The sequence below is a fragment of the Schistocerca americana genome, chromosome 4, assembly GCF_021461395.2.
Source record: "Schistocerca americana isolate TAMUIC-IGC-003095 chromosome 4, iqSchAmer2.1, whole genome shotgun sequence".
Lineage (NCBI taxonomy): Eukaryota > Metazoa > Arthropoda > Insecta > Orthoptera > Acrididae > Schistocerca > Schistocerca americana.
Genome location: NC_060122.1, coordinates 243,796,240 through 243,808,632, shown reverse-complemented (window position 1 = coordinate 243,808,632; position 12,393 = coordinate 243,796,240). Strand labels below are relative to the sequence as shown.

The window sequence follows — 12,393 nt, the reverse complement described above, 5'->3', positions numbered from 1 at the left end:
ATTGAATTTTCAAAGTATGTTCATCTTGTAGTGCACATCTTTCTGAAAAGTCTGAAACATAAAACGTGTGTATTCGAGGAAATGTAAGACATATTATTTGGTCTTAAGTATGCCAGAGTGCAGGGCCACGACTCTTCATAAAGCATGTTTCTACCGCACGGCCAAACTATATTCAGGAGAGTGGGAACTGAAATGTCCTGTGGTAGCTCTCCTTCTCCCAGTCGGCTGGTTTGACAGCCTGCCCCTCTTTAAAAAAAGCTCACAATTAATAGCGGATGGGATTACTTGTAATCGAGAGAACAAGAACTCTTCACAAAATCTGAACTCTTTATTGCCTATTACTGAATAACTTGCTGTTTTGTGTGACATAAAATTAAATATAGGATATATAAAACCAATACTGACAAGAGAAACAAGAAATTACACATTTCTTCAAACCTTAGCACCTAGCATTTTCTCTCTCTAATCTTGCTACAGCTTTACATGGCATGCTTTCCTTTCTGCGAAAGAATCTATTACCTCATCAAAGTTCGTCAAACGTTTTGCTAAATGAAAAATCGAAATGTCGTTATCTAATACTGAAAAAGCTATTAATACAAATAATACCCAAGACTGGTGTGGTTTCTCGATCTGATTATGTCTATTTTGTCACTGTCTGCTAGATAAAACAAAATAGGCCTTTCTAATATGGCAGCAATTTTGTAACACACCAAATAAACGAGACTGTTTTGGCACAAATGGCCATTTTTATAACACGGAAGAATATAATCCAATAAGTACCAATATCAAATGCCTATTAGGTCTACTACAAGCAAAAAGCTTTATGTTAGGAAATAGTTTCACATTTCATTCGTACGCATCAGCTTCTCAAGCATGAGATCGAAAGCTAGTATTACGAAATTTTTATATAAATTTGGAATTGTCTTATTCTTCCATAATTTGTGTGATGTCCCCGATTCTTCTCCTTTCTCGTTCTAACAAACAATCTTGTCATCGCCAATTCTGTACCTATTGCTGCCACAGTCAACATTTGTTTGCCAATTAAGTTCACTAACCCTGCCAGAATCACAGGTTTAGTTACCCCGTGATTATTTTCCGGTTAGGCATTATTACGTGTTCGAACAACACGTTTTCCGCATTACTTCCAGAATAGAACTTACGTGGCTGCTAGCCGGGGACTGTACTACTGGTCCTTACTACTGTTGCGATCTGGCCAAAAATTTTCTGTCAAAATTTCATTTTCTTGAATACACCTAGAAGATAATACGTAACCTTTCTCACCTGTTATTCTTGTCAGTTGTTTATTTCCATTCTGGTAGTCTGAATCTATGGATTTTGCTAGTAATAATAACAACGCTGATCATTCGCAAACCCAATCAACCAAATAATCAGACAGCGATTGGCATTCATCCGTTCGGCTTTTCTCCCTCAGCTCGTATAGCCCCGTCCCCTTTTGTCTGCAGAAAGTTTATTTCCAGATGTGACGAGGATTCTCCTGACAGAGGCATCACGTACACTATGCATGCATTCAAAAGTCAACTTATGATTCATTCAGAAATCAACTTAAAATGTGTTCAAAAATATTCAAAAACTAACAGGGAAGCGTTTCAAAGTCATATGAATAATCAATAGACAAACGTGCGCTGGATGCTAGGCGCTTTGTGAAAAAGTTTTCTTCCTTAAGAATACCAATTTGGCACCCCCTATTCCCGGTAGATTGGAGGCAATTTGTTGTTATGAAGCACTGTGTAGTCTTCCTAAAGCCTTTGACACATTTTCAATTGCAATTTAAGTTATTTTTGTTTTTCTCTCTTGTTTATGTTGTATTGTTGAAGTATTATTCTGCAGTTGTGGGATACAGTAATATTCTTTGTTAGAGTATCGGTTCTTACCATTCAAAATTACAAACATCTAACTGAAAACTAAAACAACAAAAATTCTCGGAATTCTAAAAATATCCCGGGTTTTTCCCGGATGAAAAAATTCCTGAGTTTTTCCCGGATCTCCCGGTTGCCCAGGTCGTATACACCCTGGTCAACCAACTGTCCACCCAAATGAATGGCCACTGCCAAACTGTGACCAAGATCAGACTCTTATCACCCAGTGCCAGAAAACACTTCTGAGCAAAACATACTTGATCTCAATTGCAGTTTCACAATCTGGAACATTTGGATTCTTTCTCCCAGCACAAGCACTGCTAAAATATGTAGATGGAAGTTCAACCCAGTTCCCCAGTCTACCTGCCCAACTGCAGTCGTATCGCTGGGTATTCTGTGACACAATGTGGTACAAGTGTGTGTGTCTGCGCGCCCACACGCTAGCACAGAAAATGATTAGTACAAAAACTGTCAAGTCTTTTTACAAAAGATGGAGGAAAAATTCCAGAATAAATACACATCAGATAATAACCAAGTGACTATTCAGGAATTATGACAAGCAGCAGCAAGTTAACAAGATGTAGAGAAAAAATTTTAATTTTCTTTTTCCACTGGAATGTAGTGACACTTCCCACTATCTCTCAAAAATTGTTTGGGGAGGTATCGGCAGTGATGTAGCTCATAGGGATGGGAGTAAATAAATACAATGTGTGGCTGTAAATAAACAGGCAGTGTTGTTTGATTGGAATTCAAACATAATTAACTTTTAATAGATTATTAATATTTTATGACTGAGTGAGCATTAATATATACTGTAACTCAACATAATGTATGACCACGGATATCAGCTAATGTACAATGCGTAGTAGTAAATTTTCTGTTCCTAGTTTTAGATAAAAATTTGAATTTTCTCTTTCTGTTGCATTATAAATGTTCAAAGTAAATAGTGTTAAACTGAAAACAAGAAACACTCCATGACAGTACAATTTTTAATGTATACCACATGTGCACATCACATACTAGTATATACCGGAAAAGGAACAGATCTTCTGAAAAGCCAAATTATACTGAAATCATATATTTATTTACTCTTAAATATCCTACATAAATCTGTTCTTAGAATTAATGCAAGACAACATAAAACAAAAATTTATAAAAAAATATAGAAATTAAAATTTTTCTTTTGTCATAATAGTAGCTGTACATTATATACATATGCATGTCATGCAAAAGCTGATAAATTGCACAGCTCTTCGATGTATAAATTTTACAACATTTGGGTTACTTTGCTGTGAAATAATTGTTATGTCTCTGCTGTCAAGTTCATTTACAAAGTACCCCCCCCCCCCCCCTCTCTCTTACACACACACACACACACACACACACACACACACAAATGTAGTTTTACTACAAGTACAAAAGTGTTAATCACATATTAAGATGACATAACATCTGTTTAGTCAAACCTCCACAAGTCACAGAAAACTGCAATGAAGCTGTATGTCATTACTAGTGGGTTATATAATTCATTACAAACAATTGCACTTACCAATAAATAGTTTTATGAAGCATTAAACATTTATTTACAAATACAAATAATAACTCTACAGTTACAAGTTGTTCTAGCAATGTGCTGATATTTACTGAAATCCCAGCTAGCAGGGCAAAATTACAAGCAACAACAAGTTTTAACTTCACTGAAAGACATGGCCGGATAAAGTCTACCTAAAAATATAAAAAAGAAGAAAGGAAACTGCCACAGGGTACTCTCATTCACTAGATCCCACTTTGCCTATCAGTTCATCACATATCGCTGTAAGTTCTTGGTTTTCCTTAATCTTTTGCTCCAGCATTTCTTCGAGTGAACTTGCTTTGATTTCAGCTTTCTTTAACATGGCATGCAACTTCGCACTTTCTGCCTGATGACTGCGGCGTAATGACTCGAGTTCCTGATTAGCACTGTGAAAATTTCAGAAAAATGCAGATCAAGAACCACTTTAAAACAATATGAAGTTTATAAAACAGTGTATGTTGCATCTAGCACTTCCTGGACACTGAAAGCAACTGTCACATAAAGCAGATCAAGAACCACTTTAAAACAATATGAAGTTTATAAAACAGTGTATGTTGCATCTAGCACTTCCTGGACACTGAAAGCAACTGTTACATAAAGCATAATTTGTCAAGTTAATAAAATCCCCAAAAGTAGTACCTCTTAACAGCCGGCTTGCTTCTGACTTTCTGTTCACTAACAGTGGCATGCATTTCAATGAGATAGTAGCACAAGCCTACGCAGATGAACCTTTGCTTTGGTTCTAAGAGCAGGGAGGGGGACTTTTTTCATCTAGTATTCGTATTACCATTTTTAACAGACATAAATGGGTGTTATACTGATTCCCCTAACCAACTAGTTTGTGGTGTTGTGCTTTCACTGAAACTTAAACAGGCAGTGGGACTCACTTCACTTCACCTGTTTGGTGGAAACCTGCTTTGTCCTGTATCAAGGAGGCGGCAAACACAAATGGGTAGGTTCTAGTTCACACATTCAGCTATTAACGGTATCCTTATAGAAATGGCAGCAAATGATGGAGGGAGGGAACTAGATTCACTCAGTGTGTATGCCTGGGGGCCTCATTCAACATGTTGAAGTGGCTATACTGGCACACGCTGAAACTATCAATGCCTGTCTGGTCTCTGAGGTCATACTTTGATCATTCCAGCAACAGGCAGATAAAGCTGAGAAGACTAGCCTTCCACACAACATTTTAACAAAGCTCACAATTTGCAGCACTGTCCCCAAACCTGATCACAATTGCATATTCTGAGTTGAGTGGAAGAACTGAACCAGAGACTTTAAGGATTCTGTGGCAAGCTAAGCTGCAACTTCATTAGGTGACTCTTCATTCAGTCCACATCCTGACATCTGTAGGCGGCCCAGAAGTATATGTGTAAGATTCAAAAGAATGTTAAATGTCCCCTACAGGCAAAAGAATGAATCTCCTAGTAGTGAACTGCCGAAGCATTTGCAACAGAGTGCCAGAATTTGAAAGTGTTCCTGAAGAGCAGTGAAACTCAAATAATTCCGGGTACAGAAAGCTGTTTGAAACCTGAAATTGATGGCAGTGAGATTTTTGGGAAAAAATTGTGTGTTTACTGAAAGGATATGGTAATAGCAAATGGAGGTGGTGTATTTGTCGCAGTGGGCAAAAAACTGAAATCTACCAAGACAGAAATTGAAGCTGCATACGAGATTGATTGGACAAGACTCAGTATGAGGAGTGGGCATAAAATGGTAATAGAATCCTCCTATCACTCACCAGAATCGCCACCTGATCCAAACAAAAATTTTGTAGGAAACGTCACTTTGCATGTATGTAAGTTTCCCAATTATACTGTAATCATCGGTGGAGATTTTTATCATCCAACAATCAAATGGGGAAATTGCAGTTTTGTTTGTGAATGACATGGCAAGACATCCTGTAAAACATTACTAACTGCCTTTCCTGAAAGCTACTTACAACAGATAGTTCAGAGCCACACTAATGATGGAAATAGATGTAGTGTAGCAAATAGACCTGACCTAACTGGTATCAGTGTCCGTGACGCAGTTGTGGCAACAATAATTATCAAAATAGAAAGGATAACTATAACAGGCAACAAAATGTTTATGCCCAGTAAAATAGATAAAAAAGCAGTAATGTCATATCTCAAAGAGGAACTTTCAGCAAGGCACAGGAGCACGTGAAGAGGCTAGGGCTCAAGTTTAAAACAGTAGTTGGCCAAGCACTGGATAGATATGTACCCAGTGGAACAGTTCAGAATGGAAGGGAGCCTCCATGGCATAGCCACTGTAAATGAACAGAGACTACTGCATAATAGGTGTAAACAAAGCATAGAACTATAGATGGAGACATGCTGAATGAAATGCATTTCTCTGTCAAGAGAACAATATCTGAAGACTTCAGTGACTACCATAGATGAAAACTGTCAAACTATCTTTCACAAAACTGAAAGAAATTCTAGCCATACTTAAAGGCTGTTCCTGACACCACAGTTAGTGTCCATTCACTTATGAATGAGACAGGAATTCAAACCGAGGGTAGCAAAGCACAAGCTGAAGTGCTTAACTTCACTTTCAAATGTTCCTTTACAAAGGAAAATCCAGGATAACTGCCCCAATTAAGTCCTTGTACCACTTAAAAGATGAGAGAAATAAATGTTAGTGTCAGTGGTGTTGAGAAATAACTGAAATCATTAAAATCAAACCAAGCTCTGGGTCCATTGGAATACCTAGAAGATCGTATATTGAATTTCCAGCTGAGTTAGCCCCTCTTCTGACTATAATCTATCATGATAAGTAGAGAATATGGGATGACAAAATTTATAGTTAGTGTTTTTTTGTTATGGTTTTAGGGCGCAAAACTGCCATGGTCATTAGCACCCGGTCTGTGACTTACGGAAAGCCTTTTAAAAAGAAAGAAAGAAAGAAATTGGAAATCAGCAGCAATGGGAGCAAAACTCAAAAAGTGGGGAAACTAAAACACAGAAGGAAAGCTTAGAAAACCACTATAGAAGTGTGGTTGTTTTCCCCGAAAGAGCTTCAAATGACTGACACCATCTCACACTCTAATAAACTCAAGGATGTGATCGGCTGAGCGCATGTCATCTGCTAAAATGGAAGATATATCAGGCAACAGCTGTAAACGAGCGCGTAGTGGAGTAAAATAGGAGCACTGAAGTAAAAGGCATCTCAATGTCCACAGTTGATAGCAGTGGGGACAAAGTGGGGGATGATCGCCACTTGAAAAATGTCGATGGCTAAAAAGACAGTGCCCTATCCGGAGTCTAGTTGAAATTATCTCCTCCTGAAGAAGAGTTCGGGAGGAAGAGGTCCAAGCACAGCGAAGAACTTTCATGTCCCGCAATTTATTATTGGGAAGTGTAGACCTATGTGCGTGCCATAAAAGAGCAACACGACAACATAAAACACACTGTAGATCGGCGAAGGGAACCATGCAAACAGCAGGCTGAAGAAGACAGACTGCAGCCTTGGCCACTATATCAGCCGCCTCGTTTCCACGGATACCAACGTGTCCTGGGATCCAGAGGAATGCCACAGAGATGCCCCCCCAAGTGGAGGCAGTCCTGAATCCGGTGGACCAGAGGGTGGACAGGGTAAAGAGCTTGGACATTGAGGAGAGAGCTGAGCGAATCTGAGCAAATAATATAATGTATCCGCTGATGGCGACGGATCAACCTGGAGAACAGCGTAAACCTCTGCAGTTAAGACTGAACACTGGTCGGGAAGCTGAATTTGATTAGGGGTGTCGCCAACAATATAGGCACTCCCAACAACAAATGATGTTTTTGAGCTGTCAGTGTAAATAAATGTGGCATCCTTCATTTGTGCGCATCGAACAGCAAATGCCCGACAATAAACGAGAGAATGGGTACCATCCTTGGAAAGCTGATAAAGGTCACAGAGCAGGCACGTCCGGGGGCGGAGCCAAGGTGGTGCTGTACCCCCAGTTGTCAAGGAAGTTTTAGGAAAGTGGAAGGAATGAGAATGTATCAGTCGACGGAAGCGGACTCCCGGTGGTAGTAGAGAGGAAGGGCGGCCTGCATACCAAGGTGGTGTTGAAAAAAAGGTCATGGGCCAGATTAGCAGGCATGGAAGACAGATGGCTAGTATAACAACTCAGGAGGACAGCTCAACGATTGGACAGCGGAGGGTCAGCACTCTCAGTATAAAGGCTTTCCACAGGGCTGGTGTTTTTGGCTAAGGCATTAAAAGCAATCCACGGTGGTGGACAGAGTCGAGACACTGAAGAACAGACGGCCGAGTTTAAGGGTGCACTAAGGCGCGTTGGAGGTGGAGAAGGACCACTCGGTCCGCTCCCCAAGAGGTACCATTCAGAACACGCAGGGTGTTAAGGGACCACAGACAGCAAGCCAAAAGATAGGAAACGTAGGAGGACCAGTACAGTTTTCTGTCAAACATAAGACACAAGAATTCAGAGGTGCGAGGTATTGAACGTTAAGTGGCTGTAAGAATAACTTCTGTAACACGAGTGGCCTGATCGTCGACGTTAGGAAAGTGACGGTGATCAAATGTCGCTAGGGATGAAAACAGTTTCCACTCAGCTTGGGCAAACTTCCAGCGGCTCGTGCGCATTGATGGCAGTTGTGGCTGCATTCAAAGGACACATGGAAAATGGTCACTCGAGTGGGTTTGGGGGCAGCTCCTGCCACCAGCGATCAGCCAGTTGATTGGCCGCCAGCAGTGCGCCTTGGCAACACTGATGACAGTTGAGGGCGGTTACTGCCAGGTGGCGCTGTAGATGAGACATGCCGTGGCGGAGGAGGAGAGGAACATGGTTTCTTATGAGCCTTCTTGGGAACAGGACGTTGAGGTGAGGGAGGAATCGATGGTTGTGAAGTTGGGGTACGTAAAAAATCTTCGCGAGTAGGCTCTTTCTTGGAAGTCCGGGTGTCTGATTTCGGGACTCGTGATTTAGCAGAAGCCGGTGAAGGGTGAGCCGTAGAGTGAGCAGGTGATAGTGGGGAGGTCGAATGGGTGAGCTTTGCACTGGCCGATCTGACGACTGTAGCACTAAAGGTGAGATCACAAGTCTGCGTGGCTGCCTCCTCAGCAGACCTTGGAGATGCAAGGACAGTGCTATATTTACCTGGTGGAGGCACAGTGGGCTTTCGACTTGCAAATAACTTACAAGCAGCAAATGTAGACACCTTTTTTTCACTCTGATTTCCTGAATAAACCATTCATCTTTGAAAATGGGGCAAACTCTAGAGGAAGCAGGGTGGTCGCCCATACAGTTGACGTAACAAGGGGATGGAGGTGGACAAGCACCCTCATGGGCATCCGTGCCACACGTAACCCATATGACCGGATTGGAACACTACTGGCTGGTATGATTAAACCACTGACACCGATAGCAACGCGTAGGGTTGGGGATGTAAGGGCGAACTGAAATTATCTCATAGCCCGCTTTAATGTTCAATGGAAGTTGAACTCTGTCAAATGTCTAGAAGATAGTACGGGTTGGTACCAAGTCCTTGTCAACCCTTTTCATGAATATGTACAGCCGTTACACCCTGGTCAGACAGGTAGTTTTGAATTTCCTCACTGGGCAATCCGTCGAGTGAGCGTGTATAAACCACCCCGTGTGATGAATTTAAAGTACAGTGCCCTTCTACCCGGACAGGGAAGGTGTGTAGCAGTGAAGTTCACAGCAATTTTTGTGCCTGGAGGGCAGTGGCTGTTTCTAACAACAAGGTGTCATTTTGTAATCAGGAACAAGACTTTACAGGATCTGCAATTGCATCGACACCTTTCTGAACAATGAAGGGGTTGACTGTGGAGAATTCTTGACCTTCGGCCGACCGAGAAACAACAAGGAACTGTGGCACTGATGGAAGAAATGTCCGTGGCTGGGACTCATATAACTTTCGCTTGTGAGCAGAAATTGTAGACGTAGAGGAAATCATTGTGGAAGTATCCCCCATGATTACCGGTGTCTCCGATGGTGTGCTCCTTCCTTGTGGGGGCCCCCTCTGAAGGCACTCCCACCTTAGGTGATTGTTCACACCTCAGGTCACATCTCCCGAGAAACGGACGGAGGGACCAATCGGCACATTCGGAAGGTACCAGCTTGGGTAATCACCCCTCCCTGGGCCTGGCCGTTACCATAGAGTACGTATGTGTCCTACCTGTCTACCCGGGGCTGGGAATTACGCGTTACCCCGTCACCGGCTACATGTGGGTCGGCCTTCAGACACACACAGGGAGGAAAGAATGAGAAAGGGAGGAACAAAGAAATGGAAAGAAGAGGGGTCTTAAACACCTCAGTGGAGAAGAGGGTAAAGAGAAGAGGCAAGGAAAAGAGAAGTACAAAGGGAGGACAGGGACTTTCCAGCATAGAAAGCAAAGAAGACAGACTGCCTTACAGTTACAAGCGTCCGTCTCCGGATGTTTTCATGAAACATACTCCCACAGGGGGGAGAAGGGGAAGGATGTGGAAAAGGAAGGTATGCAGTCCGGAAATCAATTACACAAAGAAAGAACCATATGTGTGTGTGTGTGTGTGTGGGGGGGGGGGGGGGGGGGGGGTGAAACAAAACCAACGTGAAACATTTACAATTGCAAATCTACGAGACTGAGTCCTCCGAACCACAAATGAAACGCAAACTGGTAATTTCCTGGCTTCTTCAAACTTGTTAACACTTTGGAGACAAAGCCCGAGGATAGTTTGGGCAGTACTTTGTGTTAAAATTAAAAAGACTGCGCCCGAGTACAGGTTGGGCTGCAGTTTTATCGATGCGAAAGTCACGTATGCTTGAAAATTGGACTAATTTTTTATGAGAACAACGTATGAATTTCTTGTTACACGCCACTTGGTTGGTGTTGCTATAAATTGTCGATTTCTTGAATTATTTAGAAATAAAACTTAGTGAACATGACAGCTACTGTCTCAAATGGTGGAGCCAGTATGAGCACACTGATATAATTTTGTACATATTCTCATTAGAACTTGCAGTATTTTTTCAGCAAATGTGTCATTTTTGTTGAAAGAGCAAGAAATTGCTCAATAACTCACTTCATACTTTTTTCTTGAGAAGATAACTATCCACTCATTATTTTGAAATTTGCAATCTATCAATGAACTAAAGTAAATATGAAAAATAACTCTTGAATCATGAGCCTTTTTAAAATTATGTATTGCCTCTTGATGATACATCAGTTACATAGGTGCTAGAAATGCTTTAAATAATGGCATAAATGGCTGGTTTCCTAGGTCCAAAATTCTTCCAAGTGGCTTGTCTCCAAAGTGTTAAACAGATTTTAAAAAGTCATGCATCATAGGAAGTTGTAAAATTACCAAGTTTATTAGACGTAAACATAAGAACTGTATGCAAACAGCACTTCTTCATTTCGCAGTGGAAAAGAAGGTTAATGCGCAATCAATGAATGTTACAACACATTCATATTCAATAATGCCATTGACACGTGTATTACTATTTCCACCTCTGCATATATGACTTCAGGAATATCACTACAAATTAGGATAAAAAATTAAGAATGGGCTTTCTTGCAAAGATCATACAGAAGAAATACTAAAATAAGAGAAAATGGAGTAATTATCAACATTTTATTCTAAATCTCTTTATCAGTTGGATGTAAGTTCTACTGCATAGTACAGTAGTTGCTGTGTAGCAGAACTTTCATGGCATAATTAGGTTGTATCAACCCATTGCCCAGGGATTGCTTGACTGCAGTAACCACAATCTTTGGGGAGGCTTCGTACTTGAACAATCTTCGCAAGATTGATGGAAGCAGTTGGGGTGCACTGCACTTGCTCCTGTGCATTCTGCTGGTGAGTATCACATTTTTTGGTGGGCAAACAGCACACCTACAACAAAGACTGATGTGCAGCTTAATGAAGCCACACGTGTTATCACTGGGACTGTCAGAATACCCCCACTCAGTAGTTACCTGTCCCAACTAATATTGTTCTCCACAAGATCTGAGGAGGAAAGCAGCTAAGATAAACTTGCTCAACAAGATCACATCTCATAAAAACTCTCCCTTGCATGATGTCCTGCAAAAGCAAGAAGCAACTCATCCAAGTAAACCACCTTGGATTGATTCTTTCAACCGGCGACAATGCCAGAATAAACATTCACCCAGAAATGCTCACCTGGTTCAAGATACAACAAAGAAGGCTGATGGATTCCAACTACCATGTCAGACCTGCTCGAGGCTTAACCACATCAGGATGGGTGAATTGAGATGTGGTTACACTTTGCAGAAGTGGACTTGACAGACAGCAGAGTGGAGGAGCAAACAAAAGAACACGTCGTCGAGGAGTGTCCACTGAGCATTTGTGGTGATCTGAGGACACTATGCCAAATGACAGTGCTCTAGAGTGGTAGTCACGTTTGGACATTTCCATTTGATTGCTGATGCTTTTGTGTAGTTGTTAACACAATACGGTAAATATATCAATATATAATCAGTTGCAGAGCATAATTCAATCGCTTTGTGGGATTCTTGACTTGGACGTATCGTCATCTTCCTCTTTCAGCCCAACAATAGATTACTATTGATGAAATGAAGATATTATCCAGGACAACTAATGTGATTCAACAAAATTTCCAATAGTTATTTGTAAGATCAGATTCATCCGCATATCAGCATTTTTGCACTTCAGTCACTGCCACGGCTTACAAATTTGATCACATATATAGAACAACCACTGGGACCATTTCCTACCCCCTACAAATTTGGCTAGACATACTTCGTAAAGATTCCTTAAATGCATTAACTTTTCCTTTGCGCATGAAGCCTGATGTAAGGAAAGATGTCTATGTTACGCAACAGACCCTTTTTTACTATAGAGAATAAGTGATAAACTGTGCCATTGTAAATAAAATTCCAAAAGTATAATAAGATCTGTAGTATAAAAGTGGTTATAAAATGACGTTCATGGAAGTG

General features: G+C 41.1%; 1 protein-coding gene across 1 annotated transcript in view; it reads right to left on the bottom strand.

Annotated features, from left to right (window-relative positions):
* Window positions 1–2,939: 2,939 nt before the first annotated feature.
* LOC124613874 (transforming acidic coiled-coil-containing protein 1) overlaps window positions 2,940–12,393 on the bottom strand; it is a 191,626-nt gene continuing 182,172 nt past the window's right edge. Inside the window, exon 14 of the mRNA XM_047142601.1 lies at window positions 2,940–3,836. Coding sequence (XP_046998557.1) covers window positions 3,647–3,836 — 190 coding nt within the window. The 3' untranslated portion in view covers window positions 2,940–3,646. The remainder of the gene's footprint in view (window positions 3,837–12,393) is intronic.